This window comes from Phoca vitulina, unplaced genomic scaffold (genome assembly GCF_004348235.1).
Source record: "Phoca vitulina isolate PV1807 unplaced genomic scaffold, GSC_HSeal_1.0 scaffold14, whole genome shotgun sequence".
Lineage (NCBI taxonomy): Eukaryota > Metazoa > Chordata > Mammalia > Carnivora > Phocidae > Phoca > Phoca vitulina.
The window spans coordinates 26,677,907-26,700,080 of record NW_022589717.1 but is presented as its reverse complement, the minus strand read 5'-3'; the positions used below and the strand labels follow the sequence as shown (position 1 = coordinate 26,700,080).

Genomic DNA, 22,174 nt, shown 5'->3' with positions numbered 1-22,174 from the left:
TCTTTAGGTAAATTATTTCTCTAGTCCTTATCTTGTTCAAATGGGTTAAAGAATGTGTTTGAAGTATAGTATAGTGCCTGATCCATTGTAAGCATTCAGTAAATGACAGCTACATTTGAAAACAAATATATTTCGGGATTTAGGACTTAAACATATGGATCTATTGGATATTTCTTCTTGGACAGAAATCAAGCTTACACTATAAATTTCATACTGTAATAAGTAAATATTGAACATATTAATGGGCTAAATAAGTATTTAGATAGGCATAAATGATTTATAATAGATTAAGAAGTTATGATCAAGGGGTGCCTAGGTGGCTTAGTCAGTTAAGCATCCAACTCTTGATTTCTGCTCAGGTCATGATCTCAGGGTCATGACATGGAGCCCTGCTATCATGCTCCACGACTGCAGAGTCTGCTTGTCCCTCTCCCTCTGCTCCTATCCCTGCTCATGCTCTTTCTCTCCTTCTTAAATAAATAAATAAAATCTTAAAAAAAAAAAAAAAGTTAAGATCAAGTAAATTATTTGCCTACATTTTAAATGTTGCCATCATTGGGAACAGTTCTTATAATAGTGTCAGGATCCTGTGGCAGCAGAACACAGGAGTGTCTAGAGAGAAGGAATGGTTAATAAAAAAGGGAAAATGTACATTTATCTTTTCTATCAAGACTAATGAGATCTTGCATATGAGCTTAAAGAGTACCATAGATTCTTGTCAGATTATAAATATTTCTAATAGTTGTATCAAGTGGAAATGTTCAGGTAGAGCATGATGTCTCATACTTTCCCAGAAATTGATTGTGTCAAACACATTTGATACTAGTTAACTTTTAGCTTCATTTGCACCATTGGTTGCCATTTATTTATCTGCTAGGCAACAGTGTTCTTTGCTTTCCTTATCCTAAATTTATGTTACTCAAGGTATCTTTAGTTTTCAGAATTTGATGGACAAGTTTGAGTTTTTCCTTTAAATTATTTTGAAAAGTTATCAGAATAGTGATGTGTTCAGGGTCCCTTTGAAGATGGGGAATTTGACTAGATGAAGAGGTCATCAGTATACAGATATGTAGGTGATCTGTAGAGTTAAGATGAAGCCCTGGTCTCTTGTAGAGGTCAGTCTAGTTTGTCCTTTTCTTTCTGGCAGACACTATATTTTCAATCTTAGACACTTGGTTGTCTGTACTACTTAAAATACTCCTGAGAATTCCTTTGGGATCCTGTTCTGTATCTGATTACCTCACTTTTTTTTCCTTGAATATTTGTCTTTTAGGAAAATTGTTAATTGTGATTTTTTATGCATATTTTAATTCTTAGGATTAGAAGTAAAAATAACTATTCATATATAATGATAATTTCTTATTTGATTAATCTTATGAAGTATATTGGGCCATATGTCTTCAGACTGAGTTACTTAATTTTCAAAAACAAGTCAAATTCTCCTTCCATGTTTCACAAGAGTAAAACCTCTCATTTACAGGCATTTTTTTCAAAAATCTTTGTCTAATCTCTGCTAAGGTGAATTTATTATTTTCTGCATATATTGAAAGATTTGTGGCCATGTTTTATATTTAAATGTCATATAAAATAAGATTGATACATCTTATTTAGTAGTGGCATGATCAACTATTTTTATTTTTCCCCAGGAGGATAGCAAACAAGCTCAGTTTTTAGCCTTGGCAGTTGTGTACTTTATCTCTGTTCTTATGGTCTCAAAGTATAGAGACATTTTGGAACCCCAAAATGAAAGGCGTAACCAGTCATTTAAGGAAACTGGTAGTGAACGTGGAAATTTATCACTTCCTGGTAAGTTTCCATATCTTATTATCTGGCATTCAAAGTTCAAGTAAAACATTACCTAACAGTTAAAATACTGATTTTGGAATTTAAATCCATTTATGCATAAAGTGTGAGTGTACATTTTTTATTAACAACTAAATATTTCAGTTTAAGTACCATGTAGGTAGTTGCCATTGGGAGACGATATCTCTTCTTTAATTAAAACATAAGTGAGAAAATGTTATCCTTTGCAAATAAAGTGTTAAACATTTTTGTTGCTTTGGCATTTATTGTGAAGAATAAATCATCTTCTTTTATAAGAGACAGATTTGTTAACAAAAAACTGTAATACCTGGAGTGTTCTAGAAGTAGCTGCAGGTTATAGAGGTGTAGTTAGAGAAGCAGCTATTATAGTTGTAGCAGTAGCTACCACTCAGTGGAGGTGGTTTATTTATTTAATCAACATTCATTCAGTACCTACTAGGTACTTGGGTATATTCATGAACAAAAGAGGAAAAAACTGCCCTTTTGGAGCTTGTATTCTAGTGAGAGGAGATAGAAAAGTGCAGGTAATAAGTAAATTGTATAGTATTTTAGAAGGTTGTAAGTACTAAGAAAAGATAAAATCGAATAGAGAAAAATATTAGGAATGACCAGGAGAAATGTAGTGTGGATTTTTACTCTAAGGAAAATGGAGAATTATTTGAGCGTTTTGAGACAGGAGTTACAATTGACTTGTTTTTAAAAGTAACAGTTGGGATTCTGTATGGAGAATACACTCTAGAGAGCAAGGAAAAAACCTGGGTTTTTGTTATGTACTGCTGTGTAACATATTACCTCGAAGCTCAGTGGCTAAAACCATAACTGTTTTAATCTTGTTATCATGATTCCGTGAATTTGGTTTGGACCAGGCACAATGGGGATAATTCATCCCTGCTCTAAATGATGTTTGCTGGGGTCTGAAATGGCTTTTCTACTCATATATCTACTGCCTAGCTAGGATGGCTCCAAGAGTTGAGGCTGACTGACTTGAAGTGGCTCAGCTGGTGTTATATGTCTGGGGCCTTGACACTTGGTCTCAGCTGAAATTCCTTGGTGTTCCATCATTAGTTTGGAGGCCCTCTATCTTTTCATATAGTCTCTGTACATGTTCTCCCCAGTAAGGTAGCCAGCTTGCTTACAGAGGTGTTCAGGGATTCTGAAAAATGCACAAGCTGCCAGACCTTTGTAAAGATTGGGCACAGAACTGGCCCACTGCCACATTCTGTTGGTTAAAGTAAGTGAGGCCTAGCCCACATTCAAAGGGGTGAATACCAGGAGGCATGGGCCAACAGGATTATTAATGTAACAGTCTAACACAACCAGTTGGGAGGATATTGCAATAATCCAGGAAAGAATGGATTTTGGGATGGACTAAGGTGGTAACTGGTAGCTATAGGGCTGGTAAGCAGTAGTCAGATTCTGGATATATTTTGATGGTAGAGAGAACAGGATTTAAAATACTAGTTGTGGAGACGTGAAAGATGGAACATTATTAAGAATGACTATAAAGTGCAGTTGGTTAGACTGAAGGTGAAACATTTTCAGGGAAAGATAAATTCAGTTTTCAACATGTTGAGTTTGAGATATCTTTTAGACATAGAAGATGTAGAGTAGGCACTTAAAAATAAGTCTGATTTTGTTGTTGTTGATAGAGCAGTATTTTAAAAGTTTGAGAGTGAATGAGATCACTGAGGGAATAAATGTTGAAAGGGAAGGTAAGTGCTAAGTCCCTCCAACTAAAGAAATCAGGGAGAAAAAGAAGTGAAGGAAATTAAGAAGGAACAACCAGTGAGGTAATGAAAAACCAGAGGAGTATGATGTCCTATTAGCCAGGTGAAAAAGTATTACCAAGTTGGAGGGAATGATCTTTTGCTGCTGCTGTGTCAAGTACTATTAGGACTGAGAACTGACCGTTGGAGTTAGCAAGGTGGAGGGTTTTGGTGACCATTGGATCTAGCAAGGTGGAGGGTTTTTGTTGGAATGCAGTGAATGCCTGATTAGAGGGAATGAAAGTCAAACAGAAAGTAGGTGATGCTCCTTGTTGAACTAGATGTTAAAGATTATTGAAGTATTCTTGCGTATGGGAGGGATAACATGTTATTTTAGCAGGTAGAAACTGTTTGAGGTAGAAATCTTAGAATTACTGTCCAAAAAAATGGCAATGTATAAAGGCACAGAAGCCCAAAACATTGTCCCATCTTCAGCAGATTGCAAGTAATTTGGTGTTGTAAAGTATAAGAGTAGCAGGAGATAAAGTTGGAAATGAATAGTCATCTGATAAATAGTTGCTGACCACCTACTACTTGCCAGGCATTATTGTGAGCCCAGGCATTGTTATAGGTGCTGGACATGAAGTGTTAAAGAAGACGTATTCCCTGCCTTGATTAAGTTTACATTCTAGCCGACTTCTATTATTGAAGAGTCTTTATTTTATCCTAAGGATTTTGGATTTTTTCTTGTAGGCCAATCGCTTTCAACCTTGTGTTGCTTTCCATTGGTATGTTATATTCAGTTTGGTGGGTTTTTCTCAGATAGTTTGTTATCATTTATTATTTTTATTCTCATCATTTTATTAAAGCATCTATTTTGATTATAGGTATACTAACGCAGTATACTATATAGATTATGTAATTTTTTTTTGCCTTTTAGAACATGCCATATATTTCATAATTTAAAATAGTAGATGGTAAGATGTGTTCAATAGGTGATGGGGATTAAGGAGTACACTTGTTGTGATGAGCACCGGGTTATGTGGGTGATGTATGGAAGTGTTGAATCACTACATTGTACACCTGAAACTAATATAACACTGTGTGTTAACTAGCTGAAATTAAAATAAAAACTTAAAAAAGTAAATAAAATAATAGATGGCTGTTAGGACTGAATGGACCCTTTAAAAATTGGTTCTAAGTTTTTTTTGTTCTTTTCTTCTGTTTCTGGGTAAGATGTAGAAAATACACCATCAGCATTTAGTCCGTTAACACCAGCGTCAGTGGAAGAATCTGAAAGCACATCATCTACTCGAAGGAGGGACTCAGGCATTGGGGAAGAAACAGCTGCTGGCTTAGGAAACAGTGTGGATGTAGCTCCTCCTATTGTACCTCCAAGTGTCAGTGCAGGCCCAGATGCAATCAGTGAGGCACTGTGCACTCTTTCTTTAGAAGTCAATAAATCTCAGGAAACCAAAAATGTTGGAGGAAATGAGTTGGATAACAAGGCTGCACCATCAGTTCCAGTTTCAAAAAATGTCAATGTAAAGGACATTCTTCGAAGCTTGGTTAATATACCAGCAGATGGAGTCACAGTGGATCCTACCCTTCTGCCACCAGCCTGCCTTGGAGCTCTCAGTGATCTATCTGTTGAACAACCTGTGCAGTTCAGATCTTTTGATAGGTACTGTAAATAGTCTTTTGTTTTGGTCTGCTTATATTTATAAATTACAGATATTTAAAGGGTAAACAGGAATTTAATTTAACTCTTAAATTTTGTGGCTTCAACATTAGAAACGGATGTTTTGATCTAGTCTATAAAAATTAAAAGGATATTTTTGTTGTATAAAAGGTTTGTAGGTGGGTAACAAGGTATTAAAATTTCTATTTTTCATCCTACCAATAAGATGATTTAAAAATAATTTTAATATTTAATTTTAATATTACATTTGGAAGTTGTACATAATTTTGTTTGTTACAAGTTAGAAATCACCTCTACTTACAAATGGCTACTCTTTTGCTGCCAGTATGGTGCCAGCCTTTGTGGAAAAAAAAAAGGTGGGCATCTGTGGATTCCAGTAGACTCAGGAATTCAAGAAGGTGTTCAGAGCTGACAGCTTGAGAAAGCAGACTCTAGATTCTTGACTTTATTCTGCTGCCTAATAAACCTTTTGCTAATGTGCCTGAAAAATTTTTTTATATGTTACTAAACTTTCTGAAATTCTACCTATAAGACATGTATGTATTGAGTTATTAAACATATTCTTTTTCAAACATCATAATTTTTATCTGGATATAAGCTCTAACTTACAGAGAAGTTGAAGAACTTTATATGCCAGTTAAAAGAACTTTTGTTTTTCTGGAGTCATTTGAAAGGAAGTTGACACAATAGTCCATCCCCTTTGAATATTTTATTCTATATTTTCTACATAACCACAATACATTAGTCAAAATAAGGAAATTAATACTGATATAATACTACGTTCTAATCTTCAGACACCCTTTAAGTTTCACTAATTGTCTTAATAATATCCTTTATAGTAGAAGGATCCATTTCAGAATTATGTGTTGTATTTTGTTGTGTCTCTCTTCTCCTTTAATCTGGAAGAACAGTTCTTTAGTCTTTCCTTGAATTTAATGATCTTGACATTAGGAGATGATAGCCCAGCTGTTTTGTAGAATGTCCCTCAGATTTGTCTAATGTTTCTTTAGGATTATATTGAAATTAATGCATTTTTGTCAGGAAAATTGCAGAAGTGGCTCTTTTGCTTCTTGTTGCATTCCAACAGGTGGCACACATGGTTTTATTTTATTACTGCTGATATTCTTTCTAATCATTTATTAAAGTGATATTTTCTAGGTTTCTCCACTGTCAAAGTACTTCTTGTAAAGAGATACTGTGAAACTCTATCATCCTGATCAAATGAATTCAATTCATTTTATGGCTTTATCGTTTCCTATTTTATTCAGGAGGTTATAATCTATTGTTGTGATTGTTATGCTTTATGTTGTTGCTCAGATTGTCTCTGATTTGGCCAGTGAGATTCCTTCAAGTTGTCTTCTGTTTTCTTCTGACATATCCTCATCATCCATTTCCTTCTGTCATTTATTTGTGTCTCCTCTTCTTTTTATTTCCTCTCATCTCCTAGTTTTCTACTTCAGACTTGCTGTGGGCTGGAACACTAGGTATCCGCTGGTAAAAATTGTTTACAGTAATTAAGATGCTCTGAAAGAATGCAGGGAATATATAATTTTAGTGGAGAGTATTTTTGCCATCATCCTTTGTCATCTTGTTCCTTCTACCTCTGTTTAAAGATGAGGTCAATGTGCTGGTGTGATGAGATTGACAAATTCTAAATTTTGGGTAAATAGCATATTGGTATATTTATATTGTGACATTACAGGTCAAGTGGCTGCTAAATTCTGCTGTCTTTTTCTTTTTTTAATAGGCTTTATAACATAGGAGTTAAAGTATTGATTCTAGAAATCAGACAAAACTGAGTTTGAGTTCTGGCTCTGTCACTTATTAGTGAATTTGGACTAGTTATCCCACTGAGCTTCAGCTTCCTAATCCTTAAATAGTGTGATACTACACAGCTAAAGACAAAAGACCAAAAAAAGCAGATGGGAATGTATGTATTGATGGGAAATGATATTGAAGAGGTATTAATCTATAATGCTTAGCATGAAGAAATCACTCAATAAATGTGAACCTAGCTATCCCACCTAATAAGACATTTAGGCATTGCTGCTTTCTGTTGTGTGTATGTATAGACACTAAATATTTGGAATACGTATTACAGATAAAAGGATTATATTCCGTGTGTGTGTGTTTGTGTGTGTATAAAATGTTAAATAAATAAAATGACTAATCTAGAAAAATTAACAAATAACGGGAACAGGTAGTTCATATACAAGAAGATAAATACTGTTAATATGCAAATGTAAAGACGGTCTGTATCACTAATAATGAAGGAAATAAAAATTTAAATAACCATGAGATAATTTCATTTGATTAAATTAGCAGAAGTTTAAAAGATGATACCTAGTATTACTGAGGGCGTGAAAAAACACTTTTATATTGTCGAGAGGGCATATTAATACAATTTATTTGAGGGAAAATTGGCATTATTAAAATTTAAAATATGTAAACTTAAATTCTACTAGAAATTAAATCAGAAGATACACGCAAGTATAAAATATTTTCTGCTGGAGAAATTTCATAGTTAAGCTTTTACTCTGTGAAGGACTAGTCTAAAAGCATTTTTTAGGTAGGTAGGTTCAAAGGTAGATAGATACTATTTTTTATTCTTACTTTACAGATGAAGAAACTGAGGCACAGGGAAATTAAGTAGGTAATTAAGCTCTTATTCTAGTAAATGGTGGAAGTAAGATTTGAAGCATGGATGACTGATTCTAGACCTTGTCATTTGGCTGTGTTATGCAAACATAGTTGTCAATCTATGAAGGATTGGTTCCATGTGTTATTTTCTATACATATAGTAAATAGTATGCAGCCATTAAAGTGAGAAAAGCAGAACACTATTTGTTGATATAAAATGATATTGTAGATATATTATTAAATGAAAAAGTAGTGTACAAAATGGCTTGGAATTTATGATCTTTTTAAAAAATAGATATATCTGTTCACATATGCCTCAAGATGTATATAAAACTGTTCATAGCAATGGCTGTATTTTGAGGGTGGGAAGAGGTGTAAATAACTAGTTTTAAAAATATTCTTAATTTTTTCTACTTTTTTAATTTTATTATGTTAATCTAAAATATTCTTAATTTTCATTATTTGTTTAAATTTTGTATTAATCTTAGGTTGAGTAGTCAAATACTTAAGTGAGGGTAGATTTTTAAATTTAATCTTCCTAATCTAGTCAAAGAGAGTTTCCTTGTAAGTGTCCCAATTTGAAAATATTGGGACATTCTTTCTTTTAAAAATGTGTAGAAATTAAATCTGTGCCTTAGTGATGCCTTCAGTGAGTGAGTTATGAACTTATTTAGGGAAACCATTCCTCAGTAATACATATTAAGGGGTTTATTGAAATAGAATACAAAGGGGAATTTTTGTGATAGTATTTTTCAGTGTGTTATTTGGAACTTATATGTCTGGTATGCACTTAACATATTGTCTGATGGCAAGCAAAGTGCTTTATTTTTTCCCCCTTCTTTTTCTTAGCAAGAGACACCTTTTGAAAAACTATTTTCATGCAGGCTTAGGCCAGTGGAATATCTTTGGGAATTTCAAAGCATCCCTCTGATCACGTATTTATCTCTGGAATGCTGTGTCAGAAATCACAAGTCTCCTCATATCTTAAGAATTATCAACTCCCAAGCAATAGCTGGAAAGTTTAGAGTAACAGCTACATGAGTGGAACCTTGCTGAAAGGCTGCCAGGTTGTGGGCCTTTGTGGATGGCAAGGTGTTTGTGTTCATTCCCATGCCAAAGTTCTTGCTCTTATCTAATTTGAAGATCCTCTCTGGTGATTAGTGGATGCCAGGGATTTATCTTGATAAAGTTCAAGGGCTTGTCTGGCTTTTCAGTTAGATCCTTAGGGAGTAAAGTGCTAGGGTTAAAATGCTCTTTTCTCCTTTAGTGAACTATTTGCATGTTAAATAAAATAGCATTTATGTGAAAGTTTATGATATTTGAAACTGATACGGTTCTGCAATGGAACTTCTGAGCCTTAGTGATCTGGAAGACATTTGCTCTTTGTTGTGACAAAAAGAAACTTTCACAGAAGTCTCCCTTGTTCATATTTTTAAAAAGTCAGCAGTGTTTACACTTTCTATATGTGGAATGTTAGGAAAATTACTTCTTTGTCATCTGTAAAATGGGGATGATAATATGTAGTTCTTAATTTAATTCATGGATTGTTATAAATAATTCATATATATTCTAAGTGTAGTACCTTACAGATACTAATTATTCATTAAAGTCAGTGAGTTTGTAAAGAAAATTATAATACGTGGGGCGCCTGGGTGGCTCAGTTGGGTAAGCATCCAACTCTTGATTTTGGCTCAGGTCATGATCTCAGGGTCTTGGGATTGAGCCCTGGGTAGGGCTCTGTGCTCAGTGGGGAGTCTGCTTCTCTTCCTCTCCCTCTGCCCTCCCCCCCTACGAGTTCTCTCTCTCTCTCTCCCCCCCACAAAAGTAAATAAATGTTTAAATCTTAAAAGAAATTATAATATGTAAAATTTTTTACTTTAATATTTGGTTTTTAATTGACAGTTTGGAAAGTTAGCTTTAAAACTAAAAGTCGTATCTGTCTTACAAATTCTTTATGCCAAAAAGTTTGAAGTGCTTTTTATTAAAGTTGATGGCAGATACTAAAAATTTAAAGTTATTTACTTCTTAAATATTAACAAGGATTTCATTTCGTCTCTTAAATAGAAACTTAAGCTGTACCCTGAGAACAAAACCAGAAATATCCCTAGCACATTGCTTGGCATATAGGATCTCAAACTTGTGCCAAATGTATGCTGCATTTTCTTTGTGTTTTCCAAAGCATTTTAGAAAAATGTGACATGTTAGTCCTTTCATGATCATTCTTGAGTAATGGTAAAGATAAATTTCTGCAGTTTTTTTTTTAACTGTAGCACATGCTTTATTAGCACATGCTTTATTATAAATGTAAATTTACACTTACATACATGATAAATAACATACATGATAAATATGATAGCTTAAAGATCACCTTTATTGAAAACTTTAGTCTTTTACATGGAAACCTTATGATAATGGAAACAATAAAGGAAAGGAAAATATCCTGAAATCTGCCTGCTGCTTTTTCTTTAAATTGGATCATTATGATTTTGAATTTTGTTTTTTTGTGACCCAGAACTGAAGCATTATTATTTTGCTTCCTCAGAAATGACTTGAATCAGCCAAAGAATTTGGAAATTGATTAATTTTATTTCTCATTACATATTAATAATTATTTTAATTATTAAATAATTATAAATATTTATAATAATTATTAATAATAAGTAGGCTAAAGAATTGAGAACTTTCTCCATTTGTGAGCATATGTATTTTTTATTTTAGTAATATACACATAATTTTATATCTTGAAATCTTTATTATTATTGCTTATAGGTGATTATACTATAGCATTCTGTTTAAATGTTAAAATGATTGTGGTAATGGCTGCACAACTCTGTGAACATACTAAAAACCATTTAATTGTACACTTAAATTGTGTGATACATGAATTATATCTCAATGAAACTTTAGAAAAAGCTCAATATGAGAAAATAGTTCATTTGGAGGCTCTTGTTTAGACAAACCTGGAATTATATGGCGTTTACTTTGGCAAGTTACTTTACCTGTCTGAGCTTTACTATTTTAACTTTTTTTTTTTTTTTTTTAAGATTTTATTTATTTATTTGACAGAGATACAGCGAGAGAGGGAACACAAGCAGGGGGAGTTGGAGAGGGAGAAGCAGGCTTCCCGCGGAGCAGAGAGCCCGATGTGGGCCTCGATCCCAGGACCCTGGGATCATGACCTGAGCCGAAGGCAGATGCTTAACAACTGACCGACCCAGGTGCCCTACTATTTTAACTTTTAAAGTGGAAGTAATATGGGGGCTCCTGGGTGGCTCAGTCGTTAAGCGTCTGCCTTCGGCTCAGGTCATGATCCCAGGGTCCTGGGATCGAGCCCCGCATCGGGCTCCCTGCTCGGCGGAAAGCCTGCTTCTCCTTCTCCCACTCCCCCTGCTTGTGTTCCCTCTCTCGTTGTGTCTCTCTCTCTCAAATAAATAAATAAAATCTTAAAAAAAAAAAATAAAGTGGAAGTAATATGTATGTTAGGATTGTTTGGAGAATTAAGTAATAATTCTTGGCATATCGTCAGTTTAAATCGTAGCTATTAAGTTATAAATTTATATAGGATCATGTGGAAACACGAAGAATAGTGCATTATGAACTTGGACTTGGAGATTCTGGGGAGGCTTACCTGTAAGCAAGGTTTTGAAAGGTGAGAAGGAAGAGGTTACTGGCAATCAGGGCTAAGAGGAAGGTATCTTAGCTGAGGAATAACATACACAAAGGGTCGGATTTGTGAAATGACATACATGCTCAGGAACTGTAGGAGCATATTGCAGAAGTGTGTGAGGAATGCTGGATTAAATGTAAATTCATGTAGGTAGCCACACTTTAGATGTATTAGGAATGAGAATATGAGAAATATCTTAGAAAATAAATATTTGCTCAACTGTACTAAAGAATAAGTATACATGATTGATAGCATTGTTAATGGTAGTAGCTTTAAGGGTTAGAAAAGAGATCAAGTTTTTCTTACCTTTAATTAACCATCTTGTCTTGGACCAATAGAGGTTGTACATGTTAAGGAACATCTGTAGTAAATTTTTTTCTGTTACCAGTTTTCCAGTGTTTAATTATGAAAATGTTCAAACAGAGAAGTTGAAAGAATTGTACAGTGAACACCCACAGACCCCATCACTGAGATACTGCAGTTAACCTTTAACTCTATTTGCTTCATCATAAATTCTTCATATATCCGTCCTTCTATCCATCAGTCTTATTTTTTATGTTTCAACAGACATCAGTTCACTTCATAAGCATTTCAGCATGCAGATCTTTAACTAGAGATCAGTACAGTTTTTTAAGGTAAAATGTACGTGCATTGAAAGGCACAGTTCTTAAGTGTACCATTTGATGAATTTTGACAACCTTGTACACCCATGTAACCCAGATCCTCAATCAAGACATCATCAGTCTTGAAAGTTCCCTCATGTGCCTTCCCAGCTAGAGGCAATTATTCTTCTGATTCTTTTCTACTGTAGGTTAGTTTTGCCTTTTCTAGAACTTCATGTAAAAGGAAATAACAAAGTTTGTGTTCTGTATAAGACTTTCTTCACTCAACGTAATGCTTTTGAAATTCATCTATGTTATGTTTATCAGTAGTTTCTGTTAATTGCTGAGTATTGTTTTGTTGTATAAGCATATCACTTATTCATTTTTCTTTGAAAGGATTCTGAGCTGTTTCCAGTTTTTGGCTATTGGATAAGGCCTCTTGAACATTATTGTACACATTTTTTGTGGGCATAAGTTATCTTGAGGAAATTCCTAAGAGTGTGCTTGTACATAGGTTAGTTTTATGTCTTAAATTTCAGTTATGGAAAAAACAATTTCACTTTTCTAAATACTATTTTCTGTTGCTCATTTCAGTGCTTAACTATTATATGAGTGAACTAGATCTTATTAGTTCTTTCTTTTGTGAACAAATGTGAAAGTAAATTCTACATAGCACTCCTCCCTCCAAAATAGGTTGCTAGGGAATGTACTTAGAGATTTTCTTAAACAATAGGTTTATGAATTTCTGCCTTGAGTAGGAAATGCATAAATTATATTTTGTATTATTTTGAGTGTACCGCTAGCGCGCACACATGGTCATATCTACTCCCCCTAAAGTCAATAATCTTCATCTGATATAAGCTACCATGATTTAAGCACACCATTTTGGATTGAGGGCTCAGGTGGCTGTTGCTTCTATTTTTTAGTGTATAGTTAACATTGGCAGTCACCCTTATAATGATGTGACACCAGCTACCCCCAAGTACATTGAATAAGCCATGCCTAACACAAGAGAACTTGATTTAATTGGCAACAGTGTTTGCTGTCACATGATAGGCACTGAAGTAAAACAGAACCTATTCGCTTTGTATTGTCTTTCTTTGGTATAACAACAAAAACAAAATATATTTTTAAGATACTGGAATTACATAATTTCCACTTTTGAATACATTTATTGGGATCAAGTATCTAAGTAACTTTATTTAGAAACTGAATACTTTAAAGCTGTTAAGGGAATACTTGAAGCTTGCAGTTACAATATTGTCAACAAAAGATGTGATTAAATAAATTGAATGTTGAAGACTTTAGGCTTATGGTTAACACCAGGTAATTAAAAGTAAGCACTGCTGTGGGAGTGCATTATATATCAGCTGTCCTCTTTACCTCATTAGCTGAGTTTTTGCATGTTTATGGAGCTAACTTCAATTAAAAATGCCTTTTAGTTATGCCTAATAAGGTCTTTTAGTTACTATTTTGGTATAAAGTATTACACTTTAATTGAAATTGGTGTATCATAAATACCTGTGTTTGAATAATAGACAAAATGAACAAATTTGATTATTTGGAATTTTTTGCATCTAGCTTTTATACCTATGCATTATTTTTTCGATATAATATTATCAAAAGATAGTCTTTGGGGCTTAAAAAGAAAAACTTGGACTATATACATGTTAAAAATTATTTATTATGTGTTTTTTTTTTTTTTTTTACCTTATAAGATTTCTAAGGTTTTATGATTTCAAATTAGTGGTGCTTTAAAATCCATGTAGAAACATGTTGAGTTTTCTGCTTCAGTTCTGAGGTTAAGAAAAAGTTAATTACTTTTCCACTTGAGTGCCAAAATCCCCTTTTTATATACCTTTGGTTATATTTTATTTAAGTTGGATAATTAAAGATGATCATAAATTTAAAGAATATTATACAGTAATTATAAGTTCAAATGTTATAATGGATTATTATATTTCCATAGGACATTGTCTTCATTCTAAAACACTGAAATTCAGATAAATATGAATGCCATAGGAGAGATTTCTTGTTGAGAGAATATTCTAAATTGTACATCAAAATAGAAATAAGTAAATTATAAAAAGAAATTAGTTTCCTACTTTCTATTTTGATATTAATGTAATTAGGTTGAGTGACCTTTTCTGTTTTAAAATCTATTTACTTTCTTTATTACAGAAGTGTCATCATTGCAACAAAAAAATCAGCAATCTTACCTTCTACACTTAGTACAAGTTTACCTACCAGTGCTGTCAGTGTGGTTTCTTCAGTAGATTCAAGCCAAGCCTCAGATGTAGGAGGAGAATCACCTGGTGAGTTAGTTATTAATGATTTGAACAAAAAAGTTTTTAGATCCCATTTTTGCAAAGTTGAGGATTTTTGATAAAGTTATTTTGTTAGGCATTTTATAAATCATTATGCTTTTATAGTATTCTGTTGATTGTTTTATAATTCTCCAAATAAATTTGAGCAGCATCAAATAAATTATATCAAGTTGTTTCAGTATTTTCGTCACTTAAAGAACTTTTTCTTAATATTTAATGATAAGAGGAAATGTTCACAGTTGGTTAAGTTAAAAAAAATATGTGCAATACTTTACATATACCATGTAATCGTAGCTATGTGAAGTATATGTCTTTTATACATGGAGAAAGCTAGGAAATATACTCTGAAGTTACTTGATTATTTCCATGTGGTTCAACTACTGGCAGTTTTGATTTTTTAAGTTTCATGTTAGTGTCTTTTCAAACTTTTATCATTAATCTTGTATTATATTTATACATAATTATACAATATTCAATTTATTGAAAAAAAAATTTCTACCTGGAAACTAAAATCTGTAGTAGTAGTATACAGAGTTTTGTGCTGTTGCCTTTTATTTTATTAAAAATTAAAAAAAAAAATAGGCCTTACTTCTTTCAGTTTTAGGTTACAGAAAAATGGAATGGAAAGTACAGAGTTCCATATACTACCTCAACATTCCCAATTCCCATTACTTCCCATTCTCTATTACTAACATCTTACAGTAGTGTGGTACATTTTTTTGTCATTGTTCTAGTGAGAAAATATAAAAGAAAATAAATGTAGAACTCTACCAGATTTTTCCATTATACTCTGATGCTTTTGTTTTACTTTGGAGGAGAAACAGTTTGGTAATCTATATTAGGCTGGATGAAATTTCTGTTTTTTCACCCCCATCCAAAACCCCCCCCCCCCAAAAAAAAATCAGCTGTGATTTTTCTAGAGCTGCTTCAATTGGGAAAAAGGCAGAAGGTACTTACATTATGAAATTGTAGGCCATCTTTTAAACTCAGTGTTAGTGAATTTCTAATAACTTCCCAGAGCAAATGTAGTAAGTTTAGAGGTTCACAGTACACTGAGTAAAATATTTTCATCTTATTTTGAATATATTGCCTTTTAATTTCAGTTTATGGGACAAAGTAATTAAAGCAGTCCTCTGATTGCTTTTAAAAATATTTTTCAAAATTTAAATCATGCAGTCTTCAAAAGAGATAAACAGGAAGCTGAGAGATATACGGGCAATATTGGATATAAAACAGTATGATACATTTATTTCTGAAGCATTGTATTTTTTCCAGTATATCCATTATTATATAAACTCACCCTGAAGAACCATATGCAGAATTACAAAATAATTTGCTATTTTGAAGACTATTTATTTATTGGCAAACCCCCACAAAACCCTGTATCCAGCCTATAATGTACCCTTTTCCCCCATTATTTAAATTTTGTTTAATTTCCGGTGATGTTTCTCAGATAGTTCCCAGGCTTTCCCATTTTGTGCTAGAATTGTTAGCTCTTTCCTTCTCCCTAAAACCCCTTAATTAAGAAAAAAATTCCTCATTAAGTTATTCCAAATCTTTGTGGTGATGGTCTTTGTTTTTATCATTTGTTTTTCATAACTGACCCTTTCCTCTTTCACTGTGCTCTTGTTGTCATTGTTATATGGTGTCTCCAGTTTACTTTCTTCCTTTTTTTTTTATTATTATGTTATGTTAATCACCATACATTACATCATTAGTTTTTGATGTAGTGTTCCATGATTCATTGTTTGCGTATAACACCCAGTGCTCCATGCAGAACGTGCCCTCTTTAATACCCATCCCCCCACCCCCCTCCCCTCTAGAACCCTCAGTTTGTTTCTCAGAGTCCATAGTCTCTCATGGTTCGTCTCCCCCTCCGATTTCCCCCCCTTCATTCTTCCCCTCCTGCTATCGTCTTCTTTTTTTTTTTTTTAACATATAATGTATTGTTTGTTTCAGAGGTACAGGTCTGTGATTCAACAGTCTTACACAATTCACAGTTTACTTTATTTCTATTCCATTCCATTAATTGCTGACATGAACCTTACTACCTTGATAGGGAAGATCTAACTCAATATAGTGTTTTTTTGAGTCATTGTACTTCTCACTCTCCTACAGCCCCACTTTACATACTTTTGTTTACCATACTTGCCCATGTATTCTGTTCTTTTTCCACTTGGAATCCAAACCCCACAAATAGTTTTCTCTTCACCATCAATATTTTTAACTGAGAGATTTTTGTTTTCTTTTTGGTAGGTCTCTTAATTTGTTATTTGCCATTAAAAAAAATAGGCGACATATGTATTTAAGTTTATTTTCCTCCATCTGGTTCAAGCAAGAATTGGGAGAAAATGATTTGTGGATGAATTGGTAGTTGTTGTAATTGCATGCTGAGCTGGGCAGTTCATTCTTTTTTTTTTTTTTTTAAGATTTTATTTATTTAGTAGAGAGAGAGCCAGGGGAGGAGCAGAGGGTGAAGGACAAGCAGGGGCTCGATCCTGGGACCCTGAGATCATGACCTGAGCTGAAATTAAGAGTCTGATGCTTAACTGACTGAGCCACCCAGGCACCCCTGGCCAGTTTATTCTTGCAGATCTGGGTGAGTTAGGTATTAGTCTTGGTTTGATCTTGTATTATTTTCTTTGTATGAGGATATAGTCAATACCTGTTCTTGTGAATCTTAAACCTTAAATTTTTGTGCCTTGGGATGACTTCAGTTCTGAATTTGATAGTGAGTCAGCAACAAAAAATGAACTGCTAAAATTTATTAATAGATTATTGATTAATAAAAAATATACTTGATAGTACATGGTACAATAGCAAAAAATGGGAATTTCCTTGGAAGAAAACATGTAAATATAAAACATAAAATAGGACTTTTGTAGCAGAAACATCATAAACTATTTAGAAATTTTGGTATCAAAATGGGATTTCTAAATTTTACATGTGACACAATCAAAGAGAAACTAGAATTAGATAGTTGGATCCCAGAAAAAGAATTAGAGCTTGTCAGCTTTATGTGAGGTCAGAGATTCTTCTGTCATAATATTATCACCAACTAAAAAACAAAACAAACTAACAAAAAAGCAGAAGTAGACCCATAGATACAGAGAACAAACTGGTGGTTGCCAGAACAAAGGGGTATGGGGGGATGGGTGAAATGGGTGAATGGGAGTGGGAGATACAGGCTTCCAGTTATGGAATGAATAAGTCATATAGCATAGGAAATACATAGTCATTGGTACTGGAATTGCATTGTATGGTGACAGGTAGTAATCACACTTGTGGTGAGTATATCATAATGTAGAGAATTGTGGAATCACTATGTACACCTGAAACTAGTGGAACATTGTGTGTCAACTGTACTTAAAAAAAAATCACCCAAATCTATAACTTTGCAAAAAAAATGAAGATTTGTACATTTACATTTTAAACTGTGCATTACTGAAACTGTGCTTAGTATACAGATTTTGATTATCATACAAATTTTGATTATTATACAGATTTCAGACTTTAGTTTGGATAATATTCCTTAGCTTCTGTAACATTTTATTAGCAAAAAAGGATAGTCTATTAATAACAATGGCAAATCTTTCTTAGTAACTGATTTATCAGAGAACAAGGTATACCCTTGGTATATGCATATTTTATTTTATTTTATTATTTTTTAAAGATTTTATTTATTTATCTGAGAGAGAGAATGGGAGACAGAGAGCATGAGAGGGGGAGGATCAGAGGGAGAAGCAGACTCCCCGCTGAGCAGGGAGCCCGATGTGGGACTCGATCCCTGGACTCCAGGATCATGACCTGAGCCGAAGGCAGTTGCTTAACCAACTGAGCCACCCAGGTGCCCCATGTATATGCATATTTTAAAAGAAAGCTAAAAGAGGAAACAGTTTTAGTAAATATATCAAAATCTGGAAATTTTAAAATTACTCATCAGTACAGGTTTGATAGCCCAGAATACAGTATATGTTAAGATGCCATTACTCTTTTTTCAGATATGCTAAAATGTTTTTTTCTACCATGATGCAAAGCATAAGTGATTAAAACAAAAATGAAGCTAACCCAATAAAGGAACTAAATAGACTGTTTTTTCAGTAATTTATATGCTGGGTGTTTGCTAGTTTGTAAAATATAATAATTATATTTCTCATTAGAATATTAGGCTCTGTTCTGTTTATCAGAGCCATGCATATTTATTAATTAGCATGTTTAACATTTAAGAAAAATATTTGATTCTTTGCTTTGTATGAAATTTGACCCGAGACTTATATTTACTCAATCAATACAAGTTTCTTTTATTTAATAAAGAGTTTTTACTGGACATATAGACTGTCCCTCCTGCAACTGGTCTAGAATCAGTGAGGAGGTTGGGGGAGTGAAAGGGGGAGGGAGAGGAATTAAAAAATCTAATGTTTAGGGATTAAATATTGGCACTTGTTTTAATGATACTTTATTGCAAAGGACATTATTTGTTTAGACCCTTAGGGACTTTGAATAAACAGTTGGCTATTCCCTGGATAGATACTAGACAGATGATGTATTTGCATTTTCCTTTTTGTTCATTTGAATGTCTAGAAAACTGTCAGTTTGAAGGAGCCAGTTTATCAGTGCAGTGATAAGGAAAAGATAAGTCAGTATCATTCCACATGTTCAAAGTAGCTTCTGCATTTACATATGTGTGATTGTGTACTAAAGATATTTAATGTTAATTTAAAACAATAAATTAGTCATAAATTTATGATTTTATCTGAGTTGAAAAATGCAGAATATTTGGAAATTACATTTTTTCAGTGGCAGAAATGGAGGACAACCCCTATGAAATTACTGATACATTAGTTTATTTTTTTAATGTGGTGTTTTCCTCCAATAATTATTGCTAGTTGATTTTTTTAAAGTTTTTATTTAAATTTCAGTGTAATATTAGTATCAGGTATACAATTTAGTGATTCCATACAACACCCAGTGCTCATCACAACAAATGTACCCTTTAATCCCCATCGCCTATTTTACCCATCCCTCCCACCTTTTTATCTTTGTTGGTAAAGTGTTCTCTTATTATTGAAAAAGACTGTTTATAGAATCCTTTTTTACTGAGTCTCTTTTAGGTTTGAAAATTGGCAACACTTGTAGGGTAGTGTCAGGAAGGCATTTTTGTTACTGTTTTATTTAGAGCCACCATTTCTTCTTGTCTTCTTTAGACTTTGGATATGCATTTCAGCTTGTTAAAATTAGAGTCAGCACAGTAAAAGCTATTTTTGTTTTGTAATTACTACCTAGAGCCTCATACAAATATTTTCTTGAGATTTATTACTTCTGTCTTTACTTTTAAATAGATGGGACTTTATACTTTCCTTTTTTTCAGGTTCAGAGAAGTTTGAGAAAAACTACCAGTAGTTATACTCTAAATAAAGGTGGTCTTTAAAAACTTCCACCAAATAAAGGAAATGAAGCTCAGAAATAGTTAATTAATCACTAGTAATAGAAGTCAATGGCCAGTTATGGTTTAGTGATCATATTGCTGTCAAGGATTTAGAGAATTGGAGGTGTCATTAACTGACTATAATAAAGATATTTGGTCTCTGAAGTGCTTCATTGAGTGTTGTGTAGAAATAGAAGGATGGACCTGAGTCTCAGAAATTCCAGATACTGAGCAGTGAAAGATTCTTTTCAACTTTACCTTGTTTTGCCGTCTAGTTTGAAATTTTAATGGGGAAAAAAAATGAGAAAATGGAAAACTTTTGATTGTGAAGTGAGAATTCATATATGTACTTTAAAAATTGTCATTATAAAGAAATGTGTGCTTTAACTTCACTTTAAAATTAATACTATGCATTAGGATAGATTCCATTCAGTTTCTTAGGGTTTTTATGTACAGTTAGCTTTCAATTGAGCAAGATGGTGAGGAGGAGTGGAAGACAGAGATAAATAAAAATCCCAGTAAAAAGAAAAGTTAATTCTGATTTTTTAGGGAATGGGAAGGAAATGTGTTATGGAAAAGAGAGACTCACAACTTCATCTTGTAGGAATATTCTCACGCTAAGAGGGGTAGGCTCAGTAATTGTCCAAAGGTTAATTGTCTAAGATTGCTACAGTATCCTACCCCAGAGGAACCAAGTCTGTGGAGGGGTCAAACAGTCTAGATTTCTGAATCTCTATGTTTGGCTGAGAGTTAGTGATCAGAACTGAATCAGAATTATTGATCTAGTTCTGCCTGAAGACCAAGCATATTTCAGGGAAGGTCAAGTTGTCCCAGATCCTTGCTGGTTAGAGCCTGGCTGTTTATCTGTACCTGTAACTAATTTTATTGCCTTACCTAAGAGAGTAAGTTGAATCAAAATGCCCAGATAGAAATGAAGTGAGCCTGAGGAAATTATCGGAGTGGAGTGAGGCAGTACAGGCTTTTAATAAAAATATTTTCTTGTACAGTGGCTGGATTTACCAAATGTTTATGGCTGTGTTTTGTTTTATGCCAATCTGGATCAATGAAATTGTCGGAAATCCACTTTTTTATCAGTTAAATCTGGGTTTGATTCTTTGCTTTATAACTTCTAGACTTTTAAACAGATTTGCCTTTGGTTTCTTTAAAAAATTTTTAGAGTAAAGTTTTTAAAAGGTACTTTATAAGCTTCATGTCATTTAAGTTACCTGTACTTAATGTCACATGAATCATCACTGAAGAATCTGGGTGTATTTCAGCCTGTAGTACAGATTAAAAGGAACTATGATAACTTTAAGTATTTTAAAGGAAGTCATAGAGTAGAAGGGTAAGAAAGGAAGCTATCATTCATTGGGTATTTATTATGGTCCAGGCTCAAAATAATTCTGTGAAGTGTAGGTATCACTATTCATTTTATAGATTAGGAAAATAAAGCACAGAGAGCTTAAGTACTTTACCCAAGTCCACTGCTAGTAAGTGGCACAGCTGTTACTGCTTCCCCCAAACATTTCAATCATATAACAACCCCGGAAGGGTAGTTATTATCAGAGAAACTGGCCTATATTGATAGAGCTAGGATTCAATTTGAGAATGGTTTGGTTATAGGTGGCTAGTGAGGAAGTCTTTTCTGCTAGCGTAGAACATGTTTTCTAAAGAAATTGGCATGGAAGTTATGTGGGAGATTGATTGTTGAGAACTTGAGAGCTTAGCAGGATTTCCTTTAGATGTGGAAGAGAAAGGCTGTGTGGTCTTGAATGACCTAACATTTCTTTTTGAAAGCAGGAAGGGAAATGGATTTCAGGCTGAGAAGAGTAGAGGAACATTTATATTTATTATTAGAATTTAATAGGTAAGTAATATATAAATAGAAGGCTTGACTAAAAATGGGTAACAGAAATCATGAATATATAGTAGAGGCACTTAGAAGAGCTCTAGACTTCTGTAGTGCGTCGCAGAAATGTGGGAAAGCAACATTGGAGAATCTACTTTATCCTAGATGCTTTATTTTTTATTTTTTTAAGGATTTTATTTATTTGACAGAGAGAGCAGGAGAGCACAGGTAGGGGGAGCTGCAGAGGGAGAGGGAGAAGCAGACTCTCCTGCTGAGCAAGGAGCCTGACGTGGGGCTTGATGCCCGGACCCTGGGATCTATGACCTGAGCCAAAGGCAGTCGCTTAACCAACTGAGCCACCCAAGCGCCCCTATCTTAGGTGCTTTACATTTTTTAATTTAAACATCCTAACAACTGTGTTAAAAATCTGGT

At 33.6% G+C, this 22,174-nt stretch overlaps 1 protein-coding gene across 6 annotated transcripts in view; it reads left to right on the top strand.

Moving 5' to 3' along the window:
• LRBA (LPS responsive beige-like anchor protein) overlaps nt 1-22,174 on the top strand; it is a 758,742-nt gene that overhangs the window by 205,240 nt on the left and 531,328 nt on the right. For all 6 annotated transcript variants that reach the window (XM_032412965.1, XM_032412964.1, XM_032412967.1 and 3 more), the window contains 3 exons: nt 1,647-1,806; nt 4,767-5,214; nt 14,323-14,456. In XM_032412965.1, the coding sequence (XP_032268856.1) occupies nt 1,647-1,806; nt 4,767-5,214; nt 14,323-14,456 (742 nt within the window). The remainder of the gene's footprint in view (nt 1-1,646; nt 1,807-4,766; nt 5,215-14,322; nt 14,457-22,174) is intronic.